The 23,085-nt window shown below is 49.6% G+C and overlaps 2 protein-coding genes across 4 annotated transcripts in view; one reads left to right on the forward strand and one right to left on the reverse strand.

The window, feature by feature from the left end:
- The window catches only part of ago4 (argonaute RISC component 4), a 40,281-nt gene extending 40,067 nt beyond the window's left edge, over window positions 1-214 (reverse strand). For all 3 annotated transcript variants that reach the window (XM_072371190.1, XM_072371189.1, XM_072371188.1), the window contains exon 1: window positions 15-214. In XM_072371190.1, coding sequence (XP_072227291.1) covers window positions 15-33 — 19 coding nt within the window. In that variant the 5' untranslated portion in view covers window positions 34-214. The remainder of the gene's footprint in view (window positions 1-14) is intronic.
- A 2,107-nt stretch (window positions 215-2,321) lies between these two features.
- LOC140275706 (claspin) lies at window positions 2,322-21,537 on the forward strand. Its single transcript, XM_072371234.1, has 24 exons — window positions 2,322-2,590; window positions 3,691-3,808; window positions 4,073-4,467; window positions 4,568-4,729; window positions 4,825-4,878; window positions 4,956-5,028; window positions 9,374-9,476; window positions 9,713-10,191; window positions 10,265-10,453; window positions 10,553-10,719; window positions 10,808-10,947; window positions 11,032-11,078; window positions 11,157-11,344; window positions 14,165-14,690; window positions 14,810-14,858; window positions 14,947-15,037; window positions 15,108-15,226; window positions 15,355-15,516; window positions 15,625-15,746; window positions 17,234-17,364; window positions 17,437-17,551; window positions 19,234-19,313; window positions 19,553-19,714; window positions 21,329-21,537. The coding sequence occupies exons 1-24, from the start codon at window positions 2,564-2,566 to the stop codon at window positions 21,452-21,454; spliced, it is 3,825 nt and encodes a 1,274-aa protein (XP_072227335.1). The 5' UTR covers window positions 2,322-2,563; the 3' UTR covers window positions 21,455-21,537.
- Window positions 21,538-23,085: the final 1,548 nt, after the last annotated feature.

Consider the following 23,085-nt stretch of genomic DNA (forward strand, 5'->3'; position numbering starts at 1 on the left):
CTGAAAGCTCTTACCGGGTCCGAGCGCTTCCATGGCCGAGGCCTCTCTCTCCGTCTCTGTCCCGGCCTGGCGGCTCCGTACCGACGCTGAAATTGGGGGCGGTATCGCGAAGCTTAAAGGGGCTAATTTAAGAAAACGGAATAAAGATAGCTGCGTGGATGGCTGCCGCCTGGACTGAGCCGAGCTGCCGCTGCTGCTTCTAGGGATTTGTATGTGCGCATGCGCCACTTAGAGCAGTGAAGCTCGCTGTGCGCATGCGTAATTTGCTGTAACCCACTTCCTAATCAAACCACCACAGGTCACAGAAAAATGAACCTTTTTTATTTATGCTGTTTGGTGTTAAGTCGTTTGGAAAACAGGCCGGAATCATAAAGATATGACATCAGAAATACCAAAAAGAGAAAGTTATCAAATAAATCAAAGATAAAAAATTTTTTTTAAGATGAATCAAAAACCTTCTCGTATATTTCTTTCATGAAAATATCAAATATTGTGTTTTCAAACAGCAGTGATGGCTACACATTGTCTCAGAGAGACTTAACACCTACATTTCACTGAGTAATGATGAAGGGAAGTTCATGGAGCGTCTGAATGCAAGATATATTTCAGTAATGTGTTCAAAACATTAAAATACTTTAAACTTTCTGATAAAAGGGGCAAACTCGTCATAATTTTTGATAAAATTGACCATTCTCATGAATTTCTTATTACATTCAGGTGATAATTGGGACCCGAATCATTTTACAGATTATAGAGATCAATTAAACTATAATAGATTTAAAATACAGAAATGATTTACAGATTAACAAACTCACTTCATCGTCCCTTCACAGACCAGATCAGTGTTTCATATCAAATATGATCAACTTCAGTCGTTTCACTTCTGTGAAAACATCTTTCAGCTTTAACTTTGAAATAAAATCATTTATTTAATTTATTTGTGCCATTCAGGACACTGAAGGCACAAAAGATAAGATAAAAGAATCAAAACAGCAGTAACAGGCACAGGAAGAGCTCGGTGTTGTATTTATAGAAAATATTACCAAGAGGAAGGAGGCAGGTCATGAACAGGAAGGTCCCAGCACAGAACCGTGGGGGGTGGGATGTAAAGCATTTCAGTTGGACCAGCTGATGTGATTAAAACCAGCCCAGGGCTCCAGGATGTTGGTGGGAGATTGAGTCGAAGGCTGCACTGAAGTCGAGGAGGATGACGACGGTTCGGCGTTCAGAGTCAGAGTCAGCGGCCACGAGGAGGTCATCGAGCTGATCGTGAACCTGAGCGGGGAGACTGGAGATGGGACAAAGGTTACTGAGATTACTGGTGTTAGAACCAGGTTTCTTCATAACTGGAGTTATTATTGCAGCTCAGAGAACGGATGGATTCACCAGAGAAGTAGGGAGAGGATCAGATTTGTGGATGAGGTCAGATATCGACAGCAGAGGGAAGTTAAAGCCCATAGAGTGGCAGGGAGGAAGGGAGAGGTGGCTGGGATACGAGGGCTTGTTGGTCAACCTGCATAAATCAGGTGAGTGCAAATGGCCAACAGAGAAATAATGCTTGTGAGTAACTGTGGCCTAGTCTGATTAAACCTGCACTGTAACTGGATTATGCAATGGAGAGAGAGTTCTTACAGAAGAATGTGATTCATGTCCTGATGAACCGTGAGACCAGCTGCTCTGCAGAAGGTTCCAGGTGGCTCTAAGGTGGTGGAGTTCAGGTGTAAACCAGTGAGTCCAGGAGACTGTTACTGTTTCATCAGGAGTGGATGAGAAGTTGATTCGTGTCCTGAATATTACTGAATGATAGAAGAGTTTTGGACACTATGACATTAAATCAAACTGATTGTTCATCTGAAAGTATTTAAGATTTGATTTAAGCTAATTTGTTTCTGAATCAGTGCGCTGAATTTATCATGTGAAACAACAAGGCGCTTATCATCAGAATTAAAAACCTTTCAGACCCTGGTCAGATCATTTATGTGGATTAGGATCAACAAATAGATGTTATTTGGTGTAAAGTAATGTCTGTATATTAAATTCCTGTAGAAAATAAGGAAGGGAGACAGTTTAGTCTGTAAAAATCTATTTCACTCATTTTTTAGAAAGATAATTCTAAAGATAGTATAATCAGAAAGGGAAGAAAACCCGTAAAAGCGACAATAACCCATAATCTGCCCTTTGTTATTCAGAGAAACCCTTAACCCCGCCCGTCCACACTCTCCCGGTGATGGAATCGTGTTTTAGCTCAACTGTGACGTCATAGTGGGCGGATACAAATGTCTCGAGTGGACCAATGGCAGAGCAGGAAGCGGTGGATTGACGCCTCGGTGATGAAAAACTGCGGGCCAGCTGTCACGGCGCGCGAAAGCTCAAACTTTCTATTCTGTGTGTGAACAGGCGGGAGGAAGAGGAGCGGAGCCGTTGAACGTGGCATAAATGTGTGTTAAGTAGCTAAAATAGCGCTGTAACGCGGATCCTTTCTTTTCGACAGCGACGGTTCGGTGGAGCGGCGTCTCTGCGGGTTTTGATCCGTTGGAGGAGGTGAAGTAGCCCGGGGACAAAGATGAGTCTGGTTCTGTCTCAGCAGCAGGTGAGGAAGCGACTCCAGGTATAATCAGTTATCAGTTAGTGTACGGGGACACTATCAGACCGACGGAATTTATCTTCTCAGTTATTAACTATTGATTAAATCAGTCGAAGTGTTGTTAAAGAGTGGTTTATGTTAGCGTTAGCCACTTAGCTCCCTGGCTAGGTTAGCCGGTACTGACTCGGCCTGCTTTAATCGATTAATCTAATATCAGTACAGTATTCTAATCAGATGACCACTGTTAAAACTTCACATGAACCTAAGCCGACATCAAATGGGCTGTTAGTGGAGAGCAGTGTAAAGGTTTTTGTAGTGTTTAAACGAACATTCAGGGAGCTGTGCATGCTGGGAGGAAGCCATTGTTTGGTTCCTGCAGGGCGCCATCAGCCTGACTTTAACTGCATTTTCAAGAAAATAAGAAAGCTTTAACCAACCAGAAACGGTTTTCAAAGAGTCTGTGTTATATCTGGGATATTATGTCCAAATCTGAGCAGTATGAGTGTTATGCTGTTTGACCTGAAGTGGTTTAGATGCCAAAAAGCAATGAAATGATAGAATAAAGCTTTAAAAGATCACAAACTGTGTGTTTGAGCGTCTCTGTCCTCGTTATGATAATCTAGTCTGGGTTTGACCAGGACCTGGTCGTCTGTAGTCTATAAGTGGGATAAAAGCTATGAAATTGCCCTGTTTTCCATTTTCATTGACAGCAGTTTAACAATTACAAAGTGTGTTAAAAGCTTTGTGGGAGTTTTAGGGTTTTAACTAACCCTAAAATTATCCTTAATCCAGATTTAACTAGTCCAAGTGAGGAGGTTTTTGAACTGGATCTGGTTTAAATGCTGAATGAAAAGTAACCACTGATCCACAAGCTAAGCTCAGCGTGATATTTATCAGCCATGCTTCGTGTTTGCTTCACATCATCCTGAATGTTGCAGCTTAAACGTTCTACAGTCGTAACACTGGATTTCATGAAAGAACGCTTCCAGTCGGCGTCCCGCCTCCTTAAACTGTGGCAGTCAGTTTGCACCAAAGGTTCCAAACGGACAGGAGTCCACCAGAGAGGCTCCAAGCAGCCAAAGTTTTGTTTTGTGTTGTTGCCTCAGGCAGAGGTGGCGCCGGCTGAGGCGCCGACCGCCCCGGAGAGCGACTCGGACAGCGGGATGGGCTCTCCAGCAGAGGAGGTGGTCGCAGAGACGGCCGTCAAAGAAGACGACCTTCCAGGTACAGCGTGTGGGGAGACTAAACGGAAATGTTGTTTAGGTCCAAAGGTCCTCTGAGCAGCATGAATGCAAAGCTTCCTCCTCATCCTCCCTGCGATTTAGAGACAGTTTGGTTTGTCCCCTCCTGGCTTCTGTAGGAAGGCGACCTGTGGACCAGCGCTTCGTCCTGACTTAGAGGAACTGTCTCAAATCTGACCTGATGTTTGTCTCCAATACGATTAATGATGGTGTCGAGATGAGTTGCAATAGTTTCTTTGTTTTTCAGAATCTGATGAAGATATCGCAGCTCACAGAAAGCCTCGCCGCAACGCCATCAGAGACAGCGACAGCGAGGAAGAGGAGGCGGCCGAGAAGAGCATCAACATGGCCGAAGCACTGCTGTTATCTGCGTCCAGCGGAGAGGAGATGGAGACTGTGGAGAAGAAGGACAACAGGAAAGACCAGGAGGGGCAGAAGAGCAGGAGAATAAGCCACGCCCCCTCTGATAGTGAAGACGGCGAGCAAGAGAAGAAGCGAGAAACGGGGGAGGAGGAGGTGAGGAGGGAAGTGGAAGCAAAGAAGAGAGGGAAGAGTCGGCGACACCGGGAGAAGAAGGAAAAGTACAGCAAGGTGGTGGAGAAACTGAAGAAGAAGAAGCAGCGTTTCTGTGAAAGAGAAGAAGTGAGTTTTTAACCGTTTGGAAACGACCTTCAGCTCAGATTAACCCCAAAGAACTTCGTGTTTGGCGCTGATAAAACGGTAAATGTTCTGGTTTCCGCAGGACGTGCCTCTTCCTCGCGCCATGGACGACAGCGGATGTCCTCTGGGTGACACGGACCTGTTCGACACCGGGCTGCACGATGAAGAGGAGGAGGAGGAGGAGGAGGAGGAGTCCCTGGAAGCCATCCGAGCTGCAGTCCAGCACAAGATGAAAAAGCTCAAGGCATGAAAGCATCTCTGTTAGAATGCAACACATTCATGAAGCTCTGCTGAAAGGAAGTGAAAACGGGGTCTAATCGGGTTTTAATGTCGCTGCAGAATCCTGACGAAGAGGAGGAGGAGGAGGAGGCGCCAGATAAGCCTCAGCGTGTGGTAAGCAATCCACAACTCTGCGTTTAATACGCTCAGAAAATCTGAGAGGCGTCATAAAGACTTTTTACTGTCTGCAGGAGAGAAAAGCTGCTCGTGCCAGCAAAGAGGCAATGAAGCAGCTCCACAGCGAGTCCCAGAGGCTGGTCAGAGGTCAGTTTACCAGCTTCCATCCTTCAGTTTACCAGCTTCCATCCTTCAGTTTACCAGCTTCCATCCTTCAGTTTACCAGCTTCACTGCTTCCATCCTTCAGTTTACCAGCTTCTCTGCTTCCATCCTTCAGTTTACCAGCTTCACTGCTTCCATCCTTCAGTTTACCAGCTTCACTGCTTCCATCCTTCAGTTTACCAGCTTCTCTGCTTCCATCCTTCAGTTTACCAGCTTCTCTGCTTCCATCCTTCAGTTTACCAGCTTCTCTGCTTCCATCCTTCAGTTTACCAGCTTCTCTGCTTCCATCCTTCAGTTTACCAGCTTCTCTGCTTCCATCCTTCAGTTTACCAGCTTCCATCCTTCAGTTTACCAGCTTCCATCCTTCAGTTTACCAGCTTCTCTGCTTCCATCCTTCAGTTTACCAGCTTCACTGCTTCCATCCTTCAGTTTACCAGCTTCACTGCTTCCATCCTTCAGTTTACCAGCTTCCATCCTTCAGTTTACCAGCTTCCATCCTTCAGTTTACCAGCTTCCATCCTTCAGTTTACCAGCTTCTCTGCTTCCATCCTTCAGTTTACCAGCTTCTCTGCTTCCATCCTTCAGTTTACCAGCTTCACTGCTTCCATCCTTCAGTTTACCAGCTTCACTGCTTCCATCCTTCAGTTTACCAGCTTCTCTGCTTCCATCCTTCAGTTTACCAGCTTCTCTGCTTCCATCCTTCAGTTTACCAGCTTCTCTGCTTCCATCCTTCAGTTTACCAGCTTCTCTGCTTCCATCCTTCAGTTTACCAGCTTCTCTGCTTCCATCCTTCAGTTTACCAGCTTCACTGCTTCCATCCTTCAGTTTACCAGCTTCCATCCTTCAGTTTACCAGCTTCCATCCTTCAGTTTACCAGCTTCTCTGCTTCCATCCTTCAGTTTACCAGCTTCACTGCTTCCATCCTTCAGTTTACCAGCTTCACTGCTTCCATCCTTCAGTTTACCAGCTTCCATCCTTCAGTTTACCAGCTTCCATCCTTCAGTTTACCAGCTTCCATCCTTCAGTTTACCAGCTTCCATCCTTCAGTTTACCAGCTTCTCTGCTTCCATCCTTCAGTTTACCAGCTTCCATCCTTCAGTTTACCAGCTTCCATCCTTCAGTTTACCAGCTTCCATCCTTCAGTTTACCAGCTTCTCTGCTTCCATCCTTCAGTTTACCAGCTTCACTGCTTCCATCCTTCAGTTTACCAGCTTCACTGCTTCCATCCTTCAGTTTACCAGCTTCACTGCTTCCATCCTTCAGTTTACCAGCTTCACTGCTTCCATCCTTCAGTTTACCAGCTTCTCTGCTTCCATCCTTCAGTTTAATCAGCTTCACTGCTTCCATCCTTCAGTTTACCAGCTTCACTGCTTCCATCATTCAGTTTACCAGCTTCCATCCTTCAGTTTACCAGCTTCCATCCTTCAGTTTACCAGCTTCACTGCTTCCATCCTTCAGTTTACCAGCTTCACTGCTTCCATCCTTCAGTTTACCAGCTTCTCTGCTTCCATCCTTCAGTTTAATCAGCTTCACTGCTTCCATCCTTCAGTTTACCAGCTTCACTGCTTCCATCCTTCAGTTTACCAGCTTCACTGCTTCCATCCTTCAGTTTACCAGCTTCACTGCTTCCATCCTTCAGTTTACCAGCTTCTCTGCTTCCATCCTTCAGTTTACCAGCTTCTCTGCTTCCATCCTTCAGTTTACCAGCTTCTCTGCTTCCATCCTTCAGTTTACCAGCTTCCATCCTTCAGTTTACCAGCTTCCATCCTTCAGTTTACCAGCTTCTCTGCTTCCATCCTTCAGTTTACCAGCTTCACTGCTTCCATCCTTCAGTTTACCAGCTTCACTGCTTCCATCCTTCAGTTTACCAGCTTCACTGCTTCCATCATTCAGTTTACCAGCTTCACTGCTTTCTTCCTTCAGTTTACCGGCTTCACTGCTTCCATCCTTCAGTTTACCAGCTTCTCTGCTTCCATCCTTCAGTTTACCAGCTTCACTGCTTCCATCCTTCAGTTTACCAGCTTCACTGCTTCCATCCTTCAGTTTACCAGCTTCACTGCTTCCATCCTTCAGTTTACCAGCTTCACTGCTTCCATCCTTCAGTTTACCAGCTTCTCTGCTTCCATCCTTCAGTTTACCAGCTTCACTGCTTCCATCCTTCAGTTTACCAGCTTCACTGCTTCCATCCTTCAGTTTACCAGCTTCACTGCTTCCATCCTTCAGTTTACCAGCTTCACTGCTTCCATCCTTCAGTTTACCAGCTTCACTGCTTCCATCCTTCAGTTTACCAGCTTCCATCCTTCAGTTTACCAGCTTCTCTGCTTCCATCCTTCAGTTTACCAGCTTCACTGCTTCCATCCTTCAGTTTACCAGCTTCTCTGCTTCCATCCTTCAGTTTACCAGCTTCACTGCTTCCATCCTTCAGTTTACCAGCTTCACTGCTTCCATCATTCAGTTTACCAGCTTCACTGCTTCCATCCTTCAGTTTACCAGCTTCACTGCTTCCATCCTTCAGTTTACCAGCTTCACTGCTTCCATCCTTCAGTTTACCAGCTTCACTGCTTCCATCCTTCAGTTTACCAGCTTCACTGCTTCCATCCTTCAGTTTAACCAGCTTCACTGCTTCCATCCTTCAGTTTAATCAGCTTCACTGCTTCCATCCTTCAGTTTACCAGCTTCACTGCTTCCATCCTTCAGTTTACCAGCTTCACTGCTTTCTTCCTTCAGTTTACCAGCTTCACTGCTTCCATCCTTCAGTTTACCAGCTTCACTGCTTCCATCCTTCAGTTTACCAGCTTCCATCCTTCAGTTTACCAGCTTCTCTGCTTCCATCCTTCAGTTTAATCAGCTTCACTGCTTCCATCCTTCAGTTTACCAGCTTCACTGCTTCCATCCTTCAGTTTACCAGCTTCACTGCTTCCATCCTTCAGTTTACCAGCTTCTCTGCTTCCATCCTTCAGTTTACCAGCTTCACTGCTTCCATCCTTCAGTTTACCAGCTTCTCTGCTTCCATCCTTCAGTTTACCAGCTTCACTGCTTCCATCCTTCAGTTTACCAGCTTCCATCCTTCAGTTTACCAGCTTCTCTGCTTCCATCCTTCAGTTTACCAGCTTCCATCCTTCAGTTTACCAGCTTCACTGCTTTCTTCCTTCAGTTTACCGGCTTCACTGCTTCCATCCTTCAGTTTACCAGCTTCTCTGCTTCCATCCTTCAGTTTACCAGCTTCACTGCTTCCATCCTTCAGTTTACCAGCTTCACTGCTTCCATCCTTCAGTTTACCAGCTTCTCTGCTTCCATCCTTCAGTTTAATCAGCTTCACTGCTTTCATCCTTCAGTTTACCAGCTTCACTGCTTCCATCCTTCAGTTTACCAGCTTCACTGCTTTCTTCCTTCAGTTTACCGGCTTCACTGCTTCCATCCTTCAGTTTACCAGCTTCCATCCTTCAGTTTACCAGCTTCTCTGCTTCCATCCTTCAGTTTACCAGCTTCACTGCTTCCATCCTTCAGTTTACCAGCTTCACTGCTTCCATCCTTCAGTTTACCAGCTTCACTGCTTCCATCCTTCAGTTTACCAGCTTCACTGCTTCCATCCTTCAGTTTACCAGCTTCACTGCTTCCATCCTTCAGTTTACCAGCTTCACTGCTTCCATCCTTCAGTTTACCAGCTTCCATCCTTCAGTTTACCAGCTTCCATCCTTCAGTTTACCAGCTTCCATCCTTCAGTTTACCAGCTTCCATCCTTCAGTTTACCAGCTTCCATCCTTCAGTTTACCAGCTTCCATCCTTCAGTTTACCAGCTTCCATCCTTCAGTTTACCAGCTTCACTGCTTCCATCCTTCAGTTTACCAGCTTCACTGCTTCCATCCTTCAGTTTACCAGCTTCACTGCTTCCATCCTTCAGTCTACCAGCTTCACTGCTTCCATCCTTCAGTTTACCAGCTTCACTGCTTCCATCCTTCAGTTTACCAGCTTCTCTGCTTCCATCCTTCAGTTTACCAGCTTCACTGCTTCCATCCTTCAGTTTACCAGCTTCACTGCTTCCATCCTTCAGTTTACCAGCTTCACTGCTTCCATCCTTCAGTTTACCAGCTTCACTGCTTCCATCCTTCAGTTTACCAGCTTCACTGCTTCCATCCTTCAGTTTACCAGCTTCACTGCTTCCATCCTTCAGTTTACCAGCTTCACTGCTTCCATCCTTCAGTTTACCAGCTTCACTGCTTTCATCCTTCAGTTTACCAGCTTCACTGCTTCCATCCTTCAGTTTACCAGCTTCCATCCTTCAGTTTACCAGCTGAGCTTAAGCTGAACTTTTGCCTTGTTCCTCTGCAGAGTCCACGCTCGGCCTGCCGTACCACATCCCTGAGCCCAAGACCATCGACCAGTTCTTCAAGAAGAAAGTCCGGCCGGAAGGTCCTGCCATGGCGCTGTTGAAGTAAATATAAGTTCTGAGGCCTGACATGAGCCACATCTGAGGCTGGATCAGTCGTATATGAGTAGCATTTAAACCAAAAACACTTTTTTATCCCTTTATTACCCTCCAACCTGTAGATCCAGGTGATCAAAGACCCTCCAGAAGCTTCTCCCTGAGGAACGAGAGCCGTTAGACATCCTGAGTTGGTCTTTTGTTTCTTTTGTCATCATAATTAAAGCAAATCTTCCTCTTTTCAGATCTGTGAAGTATTCGGAGATGATGGCGGCTCCTCCTCCTTCTGTAATCGGACCCAGCGAGCCGTCCACGGAGCAGGACTCTCCTCCCACTCGGGTCCAGTCTTTAGCTCAGCCTGCAGCTTCCTCGTCCCCACAGCAGGAGAGCCTCAGCCAGCCCAGAGGAACCTCTGAGAGCCCAGAACCCGAGCAGCAGTCCGGCCCGATGCTTTACCTCTCTGAGAGTCTGCAGGAGTCGCTCCCTGCTGGTGACGCTGGGCAGGAAAGCTCAGCTCACCCCCCAGAACAAAGTGGGCCTGCAGCAGGCTCTGAGGTCCAGGAAGCGGTGTGTCAGCCGGAGGCTGCGTCAGAACCTGCAGCCAGACCCAAGAAGGACAAACTGAGCAGACTGAAGGAGCTCGGACTGGACCCCCCACCTGTGGCGAAGCTGTGTCCGGATAATGGCGCCTTCGTTCAGCTCGAGCCTCCTCGGTCCAACCCCGGTGAGTCATGATGTCATCAGAACGTCAGGGAGTCAGAAAGCGGCTGCTGTCTCACCGCTTTGTTCTCCAACAGGTGTGACGGCTCTGAAGGAGCGGTACCTTCGACACGTTCAGGCACCCGCTCACCCCCAGGGAGAGCGCACCATGCAGCTCAGCATCATCCGCAAAGACAGCGCCCCCTCTGGCCAGGAGGAGCTGCACGCAGAGTCTGTCACCGTCACCGTTAAGGATGGCGCCAAGGAGCCGGCGCCCACCAAACCAGGTCTGTAAACGCAGCACACGTTCTGGAGAAAGGTTCAGTTTGTGGTGAGGGCGCGTTAGAAATGAGCACCTGCAGCAGCTCACCTGCTCGTCTCTGAAGGAGAGAAGCTGCTGACGCTGAAGCAACGCCTTCAGCTCGCCATGGCCCAGCGCCGGAGGGAGGAGAGGGAACGCAAGGCCGAGCTACACCGCCTCGACAACGAAGACTGTGAGGAGGAGGAGGAGGAGGAGGAGGAGGAAGATCTGACGGATGAGTCGGAGGAGGAGGTAAAAGAAGACGAGTTAGTTACTGATTTAGATGACTGAGAGCAACTTTTTAAGTGAATGCGGCGCTTTGTCGCCTCCTGGGTGGCAGGGCGTGGACGACTTACTGGGAGGTGACGATGGTGCAGAGGATGAGGAGGAGAGTCCTTCTCCTGCGGCGCCGACCCCTGACCTCCTGCACACAGACGGCACTCTGATGCTGTTCCCCGGCAGCTCGTGTTCTCGCACCGGGTACGTCTGACCAAAGCTTTTAGGACGAATGAAAGCGCCCAGAGCTGTGCCGCCATGTTGACTGTGTGGTTCTGTTCTCTCCAGAGATGGTGTCAGAAGGTCTGGACCTGCTGGACATGACAATAAGATGGGTGGGTTCAGGCAAAGATGATCCAGATGTTCTCGCTGCTTTCTGAAAAAAGGAATTTAACACTTCTTCTGTTCTCCAGAGGAGGACGACTCTCAGTCCCTGAAGGACAACAGCCACAACAGCAGCTTCGAGCTGGCCGGGTCCATGATTACCTCCTACCAGCCGGTCACTAACCAGCGCTCCATGGGACGAGGCGTCTCCAACTCCATCTTCCACTCGCCCTCGACCTGCTTCTCCCGGCCCAGCTTCCTCGGCTCTGCCTCCAAGGTGAGATGGAAAATAATGGAACGTCCTGAGAGTTGAAGTTCAGCCGCATTACAAAAAGAAAGCTGCTCATGATTCATGGAAACTGGAAGCTCTTAAAGCTGTCGCTGTAAGGGGAGGAAAAAAAGCTAATCTTTATCAGAACAGCTGAGAAAAGACATCAGAGCTCAGAGAAAAGCAGCCAGTTCAAATATAGAGTCCACTGAGCGGAACAAACACAAGGGAACATTTCATGTTAGCATTTTAATGGAAATCAGTTGACTTGTTAGAACAGAAGGAAGCTAGCAGAGAACAGGGGGAAGCTAGCGTAGAACAGGGGGAAGCTAGCGTAGAACAGGGGGAAGCTAGCGTGGAACAGGGGGAAGCTAGCGTGGAACAGGGGGAAGCTAGCGTGGAACAGGGGGAAGCTAGCGTGGAACAGGGGGAAGCTAGCGTGGAACAGGGGGAAGCTAGCGTGGAACAGGGGGAAGCTAGCGTGGAACAGGGGGAAGCTAGCGGAGTACAGGGGGAAGCTAGCGGAGTACAGGGGGAAGCTAGCGGGGAACAGGGGGAAGCTAGCGGGGAACAGGGGGAAGCTAGCGGGGAACAGGGGGAAGCTAGCGGGGAACAGGGGGAAGCTAGCGGGGAACAGGGGGAGGCTAGCGGGGAACAGGGGGAGGCTAGCGGGGAACAGGGGGAGGCTAGCGGGGAACAGGGGGAGGCTAGCGGGGAACAGGGGGAGGCTAGCGGGGAACAGGGGGAAGCTAGCGGGGAACAGGGGGAAGCTAGCGGGGAACAGGGGGAGGCTTGAAGTTCAGCCTCATTACAAAAAGAAAGCTGCTCATGATTCATGGGTTCAGACGATTCCAGTGGTCACACGGACAGTTAAAAACAGGAGGGGGGGGTCAGCTGGAAGCTCTTAAAGCTGTCGCTGTAAGGGGAGGAAAAAAAGCTAATCTTTATCAGAACAGCTGAGAAAAGACATCAGAGCTCAGAGAAAAGCAGCCAGTTCAAATATAGAGTCCACTGAGCGGAACAAACACAAGGGAACATTTCATGTTAGCATTTTAATGGAAATCAGTTGACTTGTTAGAACAGAGGGAAGCTAGCGTAGAACAGGGGGAAGCTAGCGTAGAACAGGGGGAAGCTAGCGTAGAACAGGGGGAAGCTAGCGTGGAACAGGGGGAAGCTAGCGTGGAACAGGGGGAAGCTAGCGTGGAACAGGGGGAAGCTAGCGGAGTACAGGGGGAAGCTAGCGGAGTACAGGGGGAAGCTAGCGGGGAACAGGGGGAAGCTAGCGGGGAACAGGGGGAAGCTAGCGGGGAACAGGGGGAAGCTAGCGGGGAACAGGGGGAAGCTAGCGGGGAACAGGGGGAGGCTAGCGGGGCACAGGGGGAGGCTAGCGGGGAACAGGGGGAGGCTAGCGGGGAACAGGGGGAGGCTAGCGGGGAACAGGGGGAGGCTAGCGGGGAACAGGGGGAAGCTAGCGGGGAACAGGGGGAAGCTAGCGGGGAACAGGGGGAGGCTTGAAGTTCAGCCTCATTACAAAAAGAAAGCTGCTCATGATTCATGGGTTCAGACGATTCCAGTGGTCACACGGACAGTTAAAAACAGGAGGGGGGGGTCAGCTGGAAGCTCTTAAAGCTGTCGCTGTAAGGGGAGGAAAAAAAGCTAATCTTTATCAGAACAGCTGAGAAAAGACATCAGAGCTCAGAGAAAAGCAGCCAGTTCAAATATAGAGTCCACTGAGCGGAACAAACACAAGGGAACATTTCATGTTAGCATTTTAATGGAAATCAGTTGACTTGTTAGAACAGAGGGAAGCTAGCGTAGAACAGGGGGAAGCTAGCGTAGAACAGGGGGAAGCTAGCGTAGAACAGGGGGAAGCTAGCGTGGAACAGGGGGAAGCTAGCGTGGAACAGGGGGAAGCTAGCGTGGAACAGGGGGAAGCTAGCGTGGAACGGGGGAAGCTAGCGTGGAACAGGGGGAAGCTAGCGTGGAACAGGGGGAAGCTAGCGTGGAACAGGGGGAAGCTAGCGTGGAACAGGGGGAAGCTAGCGTGGAACAGGGGGAAGCTAGCGTGGAACAGGGGGAGGCTTGAAGTTCAGCCTCATTACAAAAAGAAAGCTGCTCATGATTCATGGGTTCAGACGATTCCAGTGGTCACACGGACAGTTAAAGACAGGAGGGGGGGGTCAGCTGGAAGCTCTTAAAGCTGTCGCTGTAAGGGGAGGAAAAAAAAGCTAATCTTTATCAGAACAGCTGAGAAAAGACATCAGAGCTCAGAGAAAAGCAGCCAGTTCACATATCAAGTCCACTGAGCGGAACAAACACAAGGGAACGTTTCACGTTAGCATTTTAATGGAAATCAGTTGACTTGTTAGCTGAGAAGGAAGCTAGCATAGAACAGGGGGGAGCTAGCATAGAACAGGGGGAAGCTAGCGGAGTACAGGGGGAAGCTAGCGGAGTACAGGGGGAAGCTAGCGGAGTACAGGGGGAAGCTAGCGGAGTACAGGGGGAAGCTAGCGGAGTACAGGGGGAAGCTAGCGGAGTACAGGGGGAAGCTAGCGGAGTACAGGGGGAAGCTAGCGGAGTACAGGGGGAAGCTAGCGGAGTACAGGGGGAAGCTTGCGGAGTACAGGGGGAAGCTTGCGGAGTACAGGGGGAAGCTAGCGGAGTACAGGGGGAAGCTAGCGGAGTGCAGGGGGAAGCTTGCGGAGAACAAACATCTGAGTCGTCGAGTAAACGCTGGAGTAGCTCAGTAATCATTCGCTGCAGCCTTGACTAGATTTATTGATTTGTTCCCTCCTAAAGATCTCACTTAGTTTTCCCTCCTCCCATCAGAGTTCAGGAAAACTCTCGGAGCCTTCCCTCTGCCTCCCTGTGGAGGACTCGCAGGACCTGTACGCTCCCCCCTCCCCCGGTGCCGACTCGGGACCCCTGGGAGGAGGGGCCTCTGGTCCCGGTCTGGGAGGAGACTCGCAGGGTCGTTTCTCTCTGGAAGACGACACCCACTCCCAGCTGCTGGATGCGGACGGCTTCCTGAACGTGGGGCCGCGGCCTGGCGCCCCCCCCTCCCATAAGAGACAGCTGATCATGGACAGCCTGGATGAAAACGCCATGGACGCCAACATGGGGGAGCTGCTGGGGCTGTGCTCGGGGGTCTTTGGGACGGCAGAGAGCAGATCGCAGCGGAGCGTTGGCCTCGGAGCAACGCAGGAGGACGAGCTGCTCGGGTTGTGCTCGGGAGCGTTTCCACAGAGTCGGGCCGAAGAGGAGCTGATGGAAACGGGGAAGGAAGGCAGGCAGGAGGAGGATAACACCATGGATCAGCTGCTGGGGCTGTGCTCGGGTAAATTCCCCAGGACGGGTGAGTCTGCTCCTCTTCTCTGAGGAGTCGGGGTTGAATGACCTCAAATCAAAGCACCTTTAACACAAAGCGTGTCTTAGTTTCCTCTCATGTTGAGTCTCCTCTGCTGCTGGTTTCAGGTTCTGCTGCCGGAGCTTCACCAGAACAGGACAGGTACAGACTCCAGCTGTCGGTCGCTCCTCCCTCTGTGGAGAGCTGCTCTGTTTCCACTCCTTTAAAAGGAATATTTAGGTCTTACTGAGATTTCTCTGCACAGTACAAAGAAGGAGGAGGAGGAAGAGGAGGAGGAGGAGGAGGAGGAGGAGGACTGCGAGTTCCACCTTCTGTCAGACGTAGAAAGTGACAAGGTAAAAAAATGTCTTTGGATTTGGAGGCAAAGCTTCCTCCAGATGTTCATGAAATGACTTCTGTGTGCAGGAAGAGGAAGATGGTGAAGAAGAGGAGGATGAGGGAGACGCCAGTGATGTGGAGGAGGAGGAGCTGCAGGGCGTGTTCGCACCCCGCCGAGTAAAGAAGAAGAAGAAGAGGAAGAAGATGTATGTACAAATTCAAATGTAACTTTATTCCGATGAGTTTTCTGGGGAAAGCTTTCATTCTTCAGCCTCTGAAGGAACGATGGTTTCCCCTGAAGAGTCCCCAGAACTCTGCCTCTGTTTGCTCGCAGGAGTTTGATCGACTACGTGGACTCGGAGGCGGAGCTGTCGGGCAGCGACGTCGGCACTGATGATGAGGATGGCGCCGGTGGGAGTGAGTACGAGGAAGAGGAGCTTCTGGAGGAGCTTCCCTCTGATGAAGAGCTGCAGGACCAAGTCAACAAGATCCACATGTGAGTGGCGGCTGCTGCCAGATGTTTGGTGTCACAACTTTGGGGTTTAAGTAGATTAAGTTCTGCTCGCTGTGACCGTTTAAAGATTTCTAAACGTTTTTCTCACAGGAAACACGTCCTGGACGATGATAAGCGCCGCCTCAGGCTGTACCAGGAGCGCTACCTCGCAGACGGGGATCTGCACTCTGACGGGCCGGGACGAGCTCGCCGCTTCCGCTGGAAAAACATTGGTGAGCTGACGGGATGAGGCAGGAAATGTCTGAAAGTAACAGCTACTGCCCTCTGGTGGTCAGGGTGGAGGTGGCGGCCATCTTAAATATGGACGATCCAACATGGAAGCAGCTCCGAACGCTTTGTGGAAAAAGGTTTCAGAAAAAGTGTTTGCTGACAGCTTGCTGAAGGTTTCAGTCTGGCTTCACTGAACCAAAGCGGCTCTTCTCAGATTTAGTGATGCAGGAGGCCTGTTCTGGTTCTTCTGGACCTCAGCTGTGCATTTGGTGCTATGGATCAGATGATGTTGGTTTACGGTGTGGTGGTACATCAGGGGTTCTCTTTGTAGGTTTCTGGAAGGTCTTCCACAGTAAATGTTTGTAATTTCACGTCATCGTCTGAGCTTTTGTCTTCAGGTGTTCCCCAGGGTTCGGTTCTGGGCCCGGTGCTGTTTGCTTCCTTTGGGTCGTATAATCAGGACATTTAAATGTGTTTCTGCCATTTTTACACAGATGCTGTTCAGCTGTATGTTTGTTTTCTGAGCTGCATGAAGGCTGGATGTCAGACATCTTTCTTCAGCTGGACTCAGATAAAACCGGTTCTGGACGTTCTTTCAGTCTGACCCACTTTACGTAATCTTGGTGTTGTTCTGATCCAGGATCAGATCCCGGATCAGCGTGTAAACAGCTGAGTTCCTTCATGTTTCAGCCTGAATCAGCTGTTGGATCCCAGCACAGATCATCTCATCCCGTCCTGATTATTCCCTTTTTACCATCTGAGCAGAACCTCTCTGAACCGCTTACATATGGTCCAGAATGCAGCCGACAGAACCTTCCAGAAGCTCTCATATTCCACCAGTTCTGGCTTCTCCCCATGAGCTCCTGATCAGGTTCAGAGTTCTTGTTCAGGTCGGGTCCATTCATCTGAGATCTGCTGCAACCCGATCAGAACCACAGGACTCTGAGCTCCTCTGATCAGGGTTTGTTGGTTGTTCCTCCATCAGAACCAAAGGAAACGTTTCAGGTTGTTTTTGCTGAACTTTGGGCTGAAGATGTGAGAAATGAACATTTTTAAAGTGGTTTTCCTTTAACTGGACCGTGTTCTGGACGTAGGATTCATGTCTCTGACATCATGTTGGGCTTTTATTGTTTTATTTATTTTATTTTTGTTGAAACAACCGCTGATTCCTCCTGTTTTTTCTTCTTCTTCTGCTGCTTCTTCTTCTACTGCTTCTTCTTCTGCTCGTTCTTCTTCTTCTTCTGTCTTTTATAGCAGTAATATGTGTCGGACCTGCTGTGCAAACAGATAAAAATGCTTAATTTTAAGGTCATAAAACTGTTTGTGTTCTTATCTCTTATGTCTTTGTGATTTAAAAACTGTTTTTTTTCTTTGATAAATGACAGAAATTGAAGATTTTTGTGAATGTTGAATAAGAACTGAACATCTGGTTGTTTCAGCTTTGCCTTATTTTGGTAAAAAGTTCAGTTGTTTTGACTCTGTTGTCCAGACGATGGGTTCAACACGGACCGAACGGGAGCGGAGGGACAGGAAGAGGGGGACGAAGACGAGGATGTGGACGTCGCCGAGGTCCAGAGGAGGAAGGCGAGACTGGAGAGGGAGCAGTGGCTGAGGGAGCAGGTACGTTGTTTCACAGCCTGAACAGAGATATTAAAGCAGCTGCGAGCAGGTGGTGAACTTTCTGCTCCTCAGTCTGAACAGAAAGCCAACAAAGGGGAAGATTTGGATGCAGATGATGAGAAGATCGGAGACGATCATTTTATGAAGCTGGCGAAGAAGCTGACGGCCAAGACTCTGCAAAGGAAAGGTCAGTTTGATCCGAGCCTCACAGGAGGAACAGCTAAATCACTAAAAGTTCAGTTTGTGAAACGATTCGAGTACAAACTACAAAAACTGCTGGATCCCAATGATCTGCTCGGTTTAACTGGCACCAACATGTTCTGCTCAGTGGTCTGTTTCACAGGGACAGGTTTTACTGTGACACATCCTGCTGAACGCCAGCAGGCGGCGCTCCTGCTTCCTGTTACAGCGGATGATAAAATGATAAAAGTGGCTCCTCTTTGCTTTGTATGATTTATTTAAACTGTTTGTTTAGCATATTTCTCCCATCGCCTGACTTCATAGCATCGATGGATGAGTCTGATCCAACTGGGTCTCAGGCTGTAACCGTGATGCTGTGAGTGCAGAACATGATCAGGCTGCTGTTACAGGGAGTCGCTTCCAGGATCATTTCAGGTTAAAAAAGGACAGTTTTCACAGGAATGTTCCCCCAGAGTCTGGCTGAGCTCTGCTCACACCTACAAAGACGACTGTTTCAGCTTCGCTGCTCAGAAAAGATGCTGAACTCAGAGAGAGAAACGCTGTGAGGACGCAGAGCTTTTTGTTGGTAACAGCTTGGTTTGATGGAGAAAAAGAGGAAAAATGTCTGAAATTTATAGCATTTCAAAGAAAAGGAAAGAGAAAATATTGTAAAAGCCAGTTAGCATAGCACAACATCAATGCTACAGCATCTCAGCAGAAAGCAGCCAGTTCACAGAGAGTCCACTGAGTGGAACAAACACAAGGAAACATTTCATGTTAGCATTTTAATGAAAATCAGTCGGCTTGTTAGCTCAGAAGGAAGCTAGCAGAGGACAGAAGGAAGCTAGCAGAGGACAGAAGGAAGCTAGCAGAGAACAGGAGGAAGCTAGCAGAGGACAGAAGGAAGCTAGCAGAGGACGGAAGGAAGCTAGCAGAGAACAGAAGGAAGCTAGCAGAGAACAGAAGGAAGCTAGCAGAGAACAGAAGGAAGCTAGCAGAGAACAGAAGGAAGCTAGCAGAGAACAGAAGGAAGCTAGCAGAGAACAGAAGGAAGCTAGCAGAGAACAGAAGGAAGCTAGCAGAGAACAGAAGGAAGCTAGCAGAGAACAGAAGGAAGCTAGCAGAGGACGGGGGGAAGCTAGCAGAGGACGGGGGGAAGCTAGCAGAGGACGGGGGGAAGCTAGCAGAGGACGGGGGGAAGCTAGCAGAGGACGGGGGGAAGCTAGCAGAGGACGGGGGAAGCTAGCAGAGGACGGGGGGAAGCTAGCAGAGGACGGGGGGAAGCTAGCAGAGGACGGGGGGAAGCTAGCAGAGGACGGGGGGAAGCTAGCAGAGGACGGGGGGAAGCTAGCAGAGGACAGAAGGAAGCTAGCAGAGGACGGGGGAAGCTAGCAGAGGACGGGGGGAAGCTAGCAGAGGACGGGGGGAAGCTAGCAGAGGACGGGGGGAAGCTAGCAGAGGACGGGGGGAAGCTAGCAGAGGACGGGGGGAAGCTAGCAGAGGACGGGGGGGAAGCTAGCAGAGGACGGGGGGGAAGCTAGCAGAGGACGGGGGAAGCTGAATAATCGAGCACCTGGATAATTTACAGCCCTGTTTGAAACTTGAAATGAAGGACAAATTGAGCCGATCAGACCAGTTTCAGAGGAAATGTTTTACATTAATAATCAGACATTTTGTTGTTTGAACCAGAACCTCCTGCAGCATCACAACCAGAGAAGAAGACGTCAGCGGCTCTGAATCCTTTCCAGAGACCTTCGCAGCCTTTACAGGTGAGTCCAGTTTGTGCAGCAGTGGGAGGAGCATCTGATTTCCTTTCCTCAGTTTCCAGCTGCCTCTCGCTCAGATAAACTCTGATTTCCAGATCCTGTTACATCACATTTACGGCTCTGTGTTGCAGTAATGCCTCGCCCTGTAAATAAGAAGCTGCTGGCCCTGAAATGTCTTTCTTCTCTTTACTTTTGAACCAGAAAGTTCTTTCCTGTCTGAGTGTCTGTGGGCTTTCTTCCAGGTGAGGAGGGGTTCGCTCCTGAGCCGGCCTCAGTCCGTCCTGCAGAAACTGGCCTCCATCTCTGAGGGGAACCCTCTGGCGCCCAGAAACACCCGAGGCTTCCTGTTTCAGACGCTGTCTCCTGAGAAGGCCAACACGACGGCAGACGTGCCTCAGAAACGGGTGAGTCGGGGGACCCCAGTCCACCCCTGAAGGTGTGGTATCTGACAGCAGCACGGCCTGCAGGTTAGGGGCGGGGCCTCCGTGGATCCCACAGATGCCAGACTGAGATCTGGGAACCTTTCCTGGTGTTCACTCTGGGCCTTATCCAGCTCCCAGTGATCAGTGGAACGTTTGGATGGTTTTATTCCGGCTGACAGTTCAGGCTGAATAGAATAAATCTGACTCGGTGTCTCTGGTCGGTCAGTTTTATGTTGGGACACGTGTCTAAAGGACATAACGAGTCGGTTTAAACATGCTGAGGATTTACCCAACACTCCTGCATTCTTCAGCTCACCACATGGTGGCGCTGTAGGATATTTTAGCCTTTACAGTGCTGTGGGTATATTTAATCTCAGTTTATACGATGTTCTCCACGCTGTTCCTGTTGGTGTAGGGAGGGGGCGTGGCCTCATGACCACATTTATTCTTTTTCCATGTTTCCTGTTTTTTGGTTAAAGTTTGAGCTCCTGAGAAAACTAAATGAGGAGCTCCTTCGGAAACATGTTTACTTTCCAGTCAGCTGACTTCTCAGTGAGATGATTTATCATGAGTCAAAGTGGTCGAAACACTCCAGCTCTATATATGATAGTTTTAGTCAGTTTACTAAAACTATGGGATGTTTCAGGCTCATCTGAGCCATCCCTAACTATAAGCTTTATCAGAAAGGAAAGTTTCAGCCTGATCTTAAAGGTAGAGAGGGTGTCTGCTTCCTGAAGCCAAACTGGCAGCTGGTTCCACAGAGAGGGGCCTGATAACTGAAGGCTCTGCCTCCCATTCTGCTTTTAGGGGCCTGATAACTGAAGGCTCTGCCTCCCATTCTGCTTTTAGGGGCCTGATAACTGAAGGCTCTGCCTCCCATTCTGCTTTTAGGGGCCTGATAACTGAAGGCTCTGCCTCCCTTTCTGCTTTTAGGGGCCTGATAACTGAAGGCTCTGCCTCCCATTCTGCTTTTAGGGGCCTGATAACTGAAGGCTCTGCCTCCCATTCTGCTTTTAGGGGCCTGATAACTGAAGGCTCTGCCTCCCATTCTGCTTTTAGAAACTCTGGGAACCACAAGGAAACCTGCAGCCTGAGAGCAAAGTGCTCTGTTGGGGAAATATCCAACTGTGAGATCTTTAAGATGTGATGGAGCTCGGTCATTAAGAGCTTTATATGTGAGGAGAAGAAGCTTAAAGTATATCCTGAATTTAACAGGGAGCCAATGAAGAGAAGCTAAAACTGGAGAAACATGATCTCTGCTGTTAGATCTCAGCAGAACTCTGGCTGCAGGGTTTTGGATCAGCTGGAGGCTTTTCAGAGAATCTGTGGGACAGAACAATAATAAGGAATTAAAACAAAGGGGAACTGTTGTTTTTATGCTCCCAGGAGCAGGAAGAAGGGATTTTTACACAGTGTCACATTTAAAAATTAATTTTCTGATTCCAACAGAATCCATGAACTGGTTTATTTTGTTGGTGCAGCACCGCCAGCAGGTGGCGCCAGAGTCCACGCTGCTCATGTCGGCCTCCTGACAACATGTTGGTGTGCGCTCTGCTCATCAGAAGCCGGTGAACTCTGTGAATGTGTCTTCCTCAGGTGATGAAGAAGAGGGGCCAGGTGGCGGCGGCGAGCCCGGCAGCGAAGAGGCTGTGCAGAGAGAACAAACCCGCCGGACAGACCAAGGCCTCTCAGAGGAGCGTCTTCAGCTTCCTGGACCACTGAAGAAGAAGAAGAAGAAGAAGAGGAAGAAGAGCAGCCCTGTTAGATGTGTTCAACACAGACGCAGCTGCTCAGATTTGTTTGTTTGTAGCCTCAAAATGGCCGCCCTGAGATGAATTTTACCTCCTTTAACTGCATCGTATCGGCTGAAATGTTTTATCATGTAAATAAGGTTTGATTCTTTTAATCTTTGCTTCTGTACGACGCTGACAGTGTTTGTTTTACAGTGTAAATAAAAGTGTATTTTAAGACCCGATTCCTTGTTGTTCAGAGCAGAAACCAGCAGATCGGACCGCTTTATTTGACCCTGAACACAGCCGGCCCGTTTCAGCTGGATGTTCCGTCAGTTTGAGGAGTGGAAACACTCCTGCAGGCTGGTGCCGCCACGCCTCCATCGGGCGCCGTGGACGAGCTGCGTCTCAGAGGTCAGAGGTTTATCTGCCGTGATGCTGACCGACGGGAGGAAATGGTTCCTGGTTGCTGTTCAGCATCCATTTAAAGACAGCTGGAACCGGTGTGCTGCTTCAGGTTCTGTTCAGGTTCTTTACTGAATCCTTTCTCTGAGGATCTTTGCTCCTCAGACTCCTGACAGAACCGGAGTATAAACGCCTGCTCACTGAAACCCGGTCGGAGGTCAAACTTTGAACATCACTCGATGGCTCCGGCTTCACTCTTTCTGCGACTTCTTCTTCTTCCCGTTTTAAACCTAATTGCAGTTTAGGGACTAATGAGTCTGACTAATAATAGTCTGGCATTAACGCCGCGGCCCGCTAACGAGCCCCTTCATGTCTCTCCATCTCATTAGGAGCCGCGGTGATTAGCAGCAGGTCCTGGGGTTAGGAGACCACATTATGCATCATTAGGGGCCAACGCCGGCAGGGCCAGCGATGAGCCCCGTGGAGGGCGCCGCCTGCAGCGAGCTGCCGTCACCCGGTGGTGTCGCAGCGCTCCAACTCGCAGTAAAAGCTTTTAATTCACCATTTGATGAAGTCTCCTCCTTCTGAAAGATGTCTGAAACGTGGGTTAGGGTTCGTCCTGCGGTCCGTCTGCAGCTCATCAGGCTCTGATAGGAACTCTTCTTCAGCTCCTCCAAACCCAGTTGAACCCTCAGAGGGACTCGGAGGTCAGCGGCGTGCAGCCGACCTCCCCTGAACTGAGGAGGAAGGTTACGTGTTTTGGCAGCAAGGCCCGGCTGATAAATATCTGCAGGACACAGATGGGGTTTGTTCAGACTGAGGAGCAGCGAGGCTGGAGTCACTGAGCTGTTGCACCCTGGGCAGCCACCGCTGCATTAGTGTCTCCGGTCAGCAGGTCTTAGATGTGAGCTGGAGGTTCGGGATCTGACACCGGGGCCCGCGGGCCGCCTCCGGGCCGCTGTCACACCGGGACTCGGTCTGCAGCTGAGCGAAGTGGGTCAGGCTGCTGCAGGCCGTCAAACTGCCTGATTATGCAGAAGGTGGGCTCCTGTTTCAGCGCCGCCTCAGAGGGAGGAGGCGCTGCTCCATCAGGAGACGTTCGCTGCTCCATCAGGAGGCGTTCGCTGCTCCATCAGGAGGCGTTCGCTGCTCCATCAGGAGGCGTTCGCTGCTCCATCAGGAGGCGTTCGCTGCTCCATCAGGAGGCCTCGCCGCTCC

The sequence above is a fragment of the Leuresthes tenuis genome, unplaced genomic scaffold, assembly GCF_036924035.1.
Source record: "Leuresthes tenuis unplaced genomic scaffold, fLeuTen1.0.hap1 SCAF_18, whole genome shotgun sequence".
Taxonomy (NCBI): domain Eukaryota; kingdom Metazoa; phylum Chordata; class Actinopteri; order Atheriniformes; family Atherinopsidae; genus Leuresthes; species Leuresthes tenuis.

Coding starts and splice junctions, on each gene's coding strand:
- LOC140275706 (XM_072371234.1), top strand. CDS start 2,564: ATGAGTCTGGTTCTGTCTCAGCAGCAG. Junction 9,477..9,712: donor CCTGCCATGGCGCTGTTGAA/GTAAATATAAGT, acceptor TCCTCTTTTCAG/ATCTGTGAAGTATTCGGAGA. Junction 10,948..11,031: donor AGCTCGTGTTCTCGCACCGG/GTACGTCTGACC, acceptor TGTTCTCTCCAG/AGATGGTGTCAGAAGGTCTG.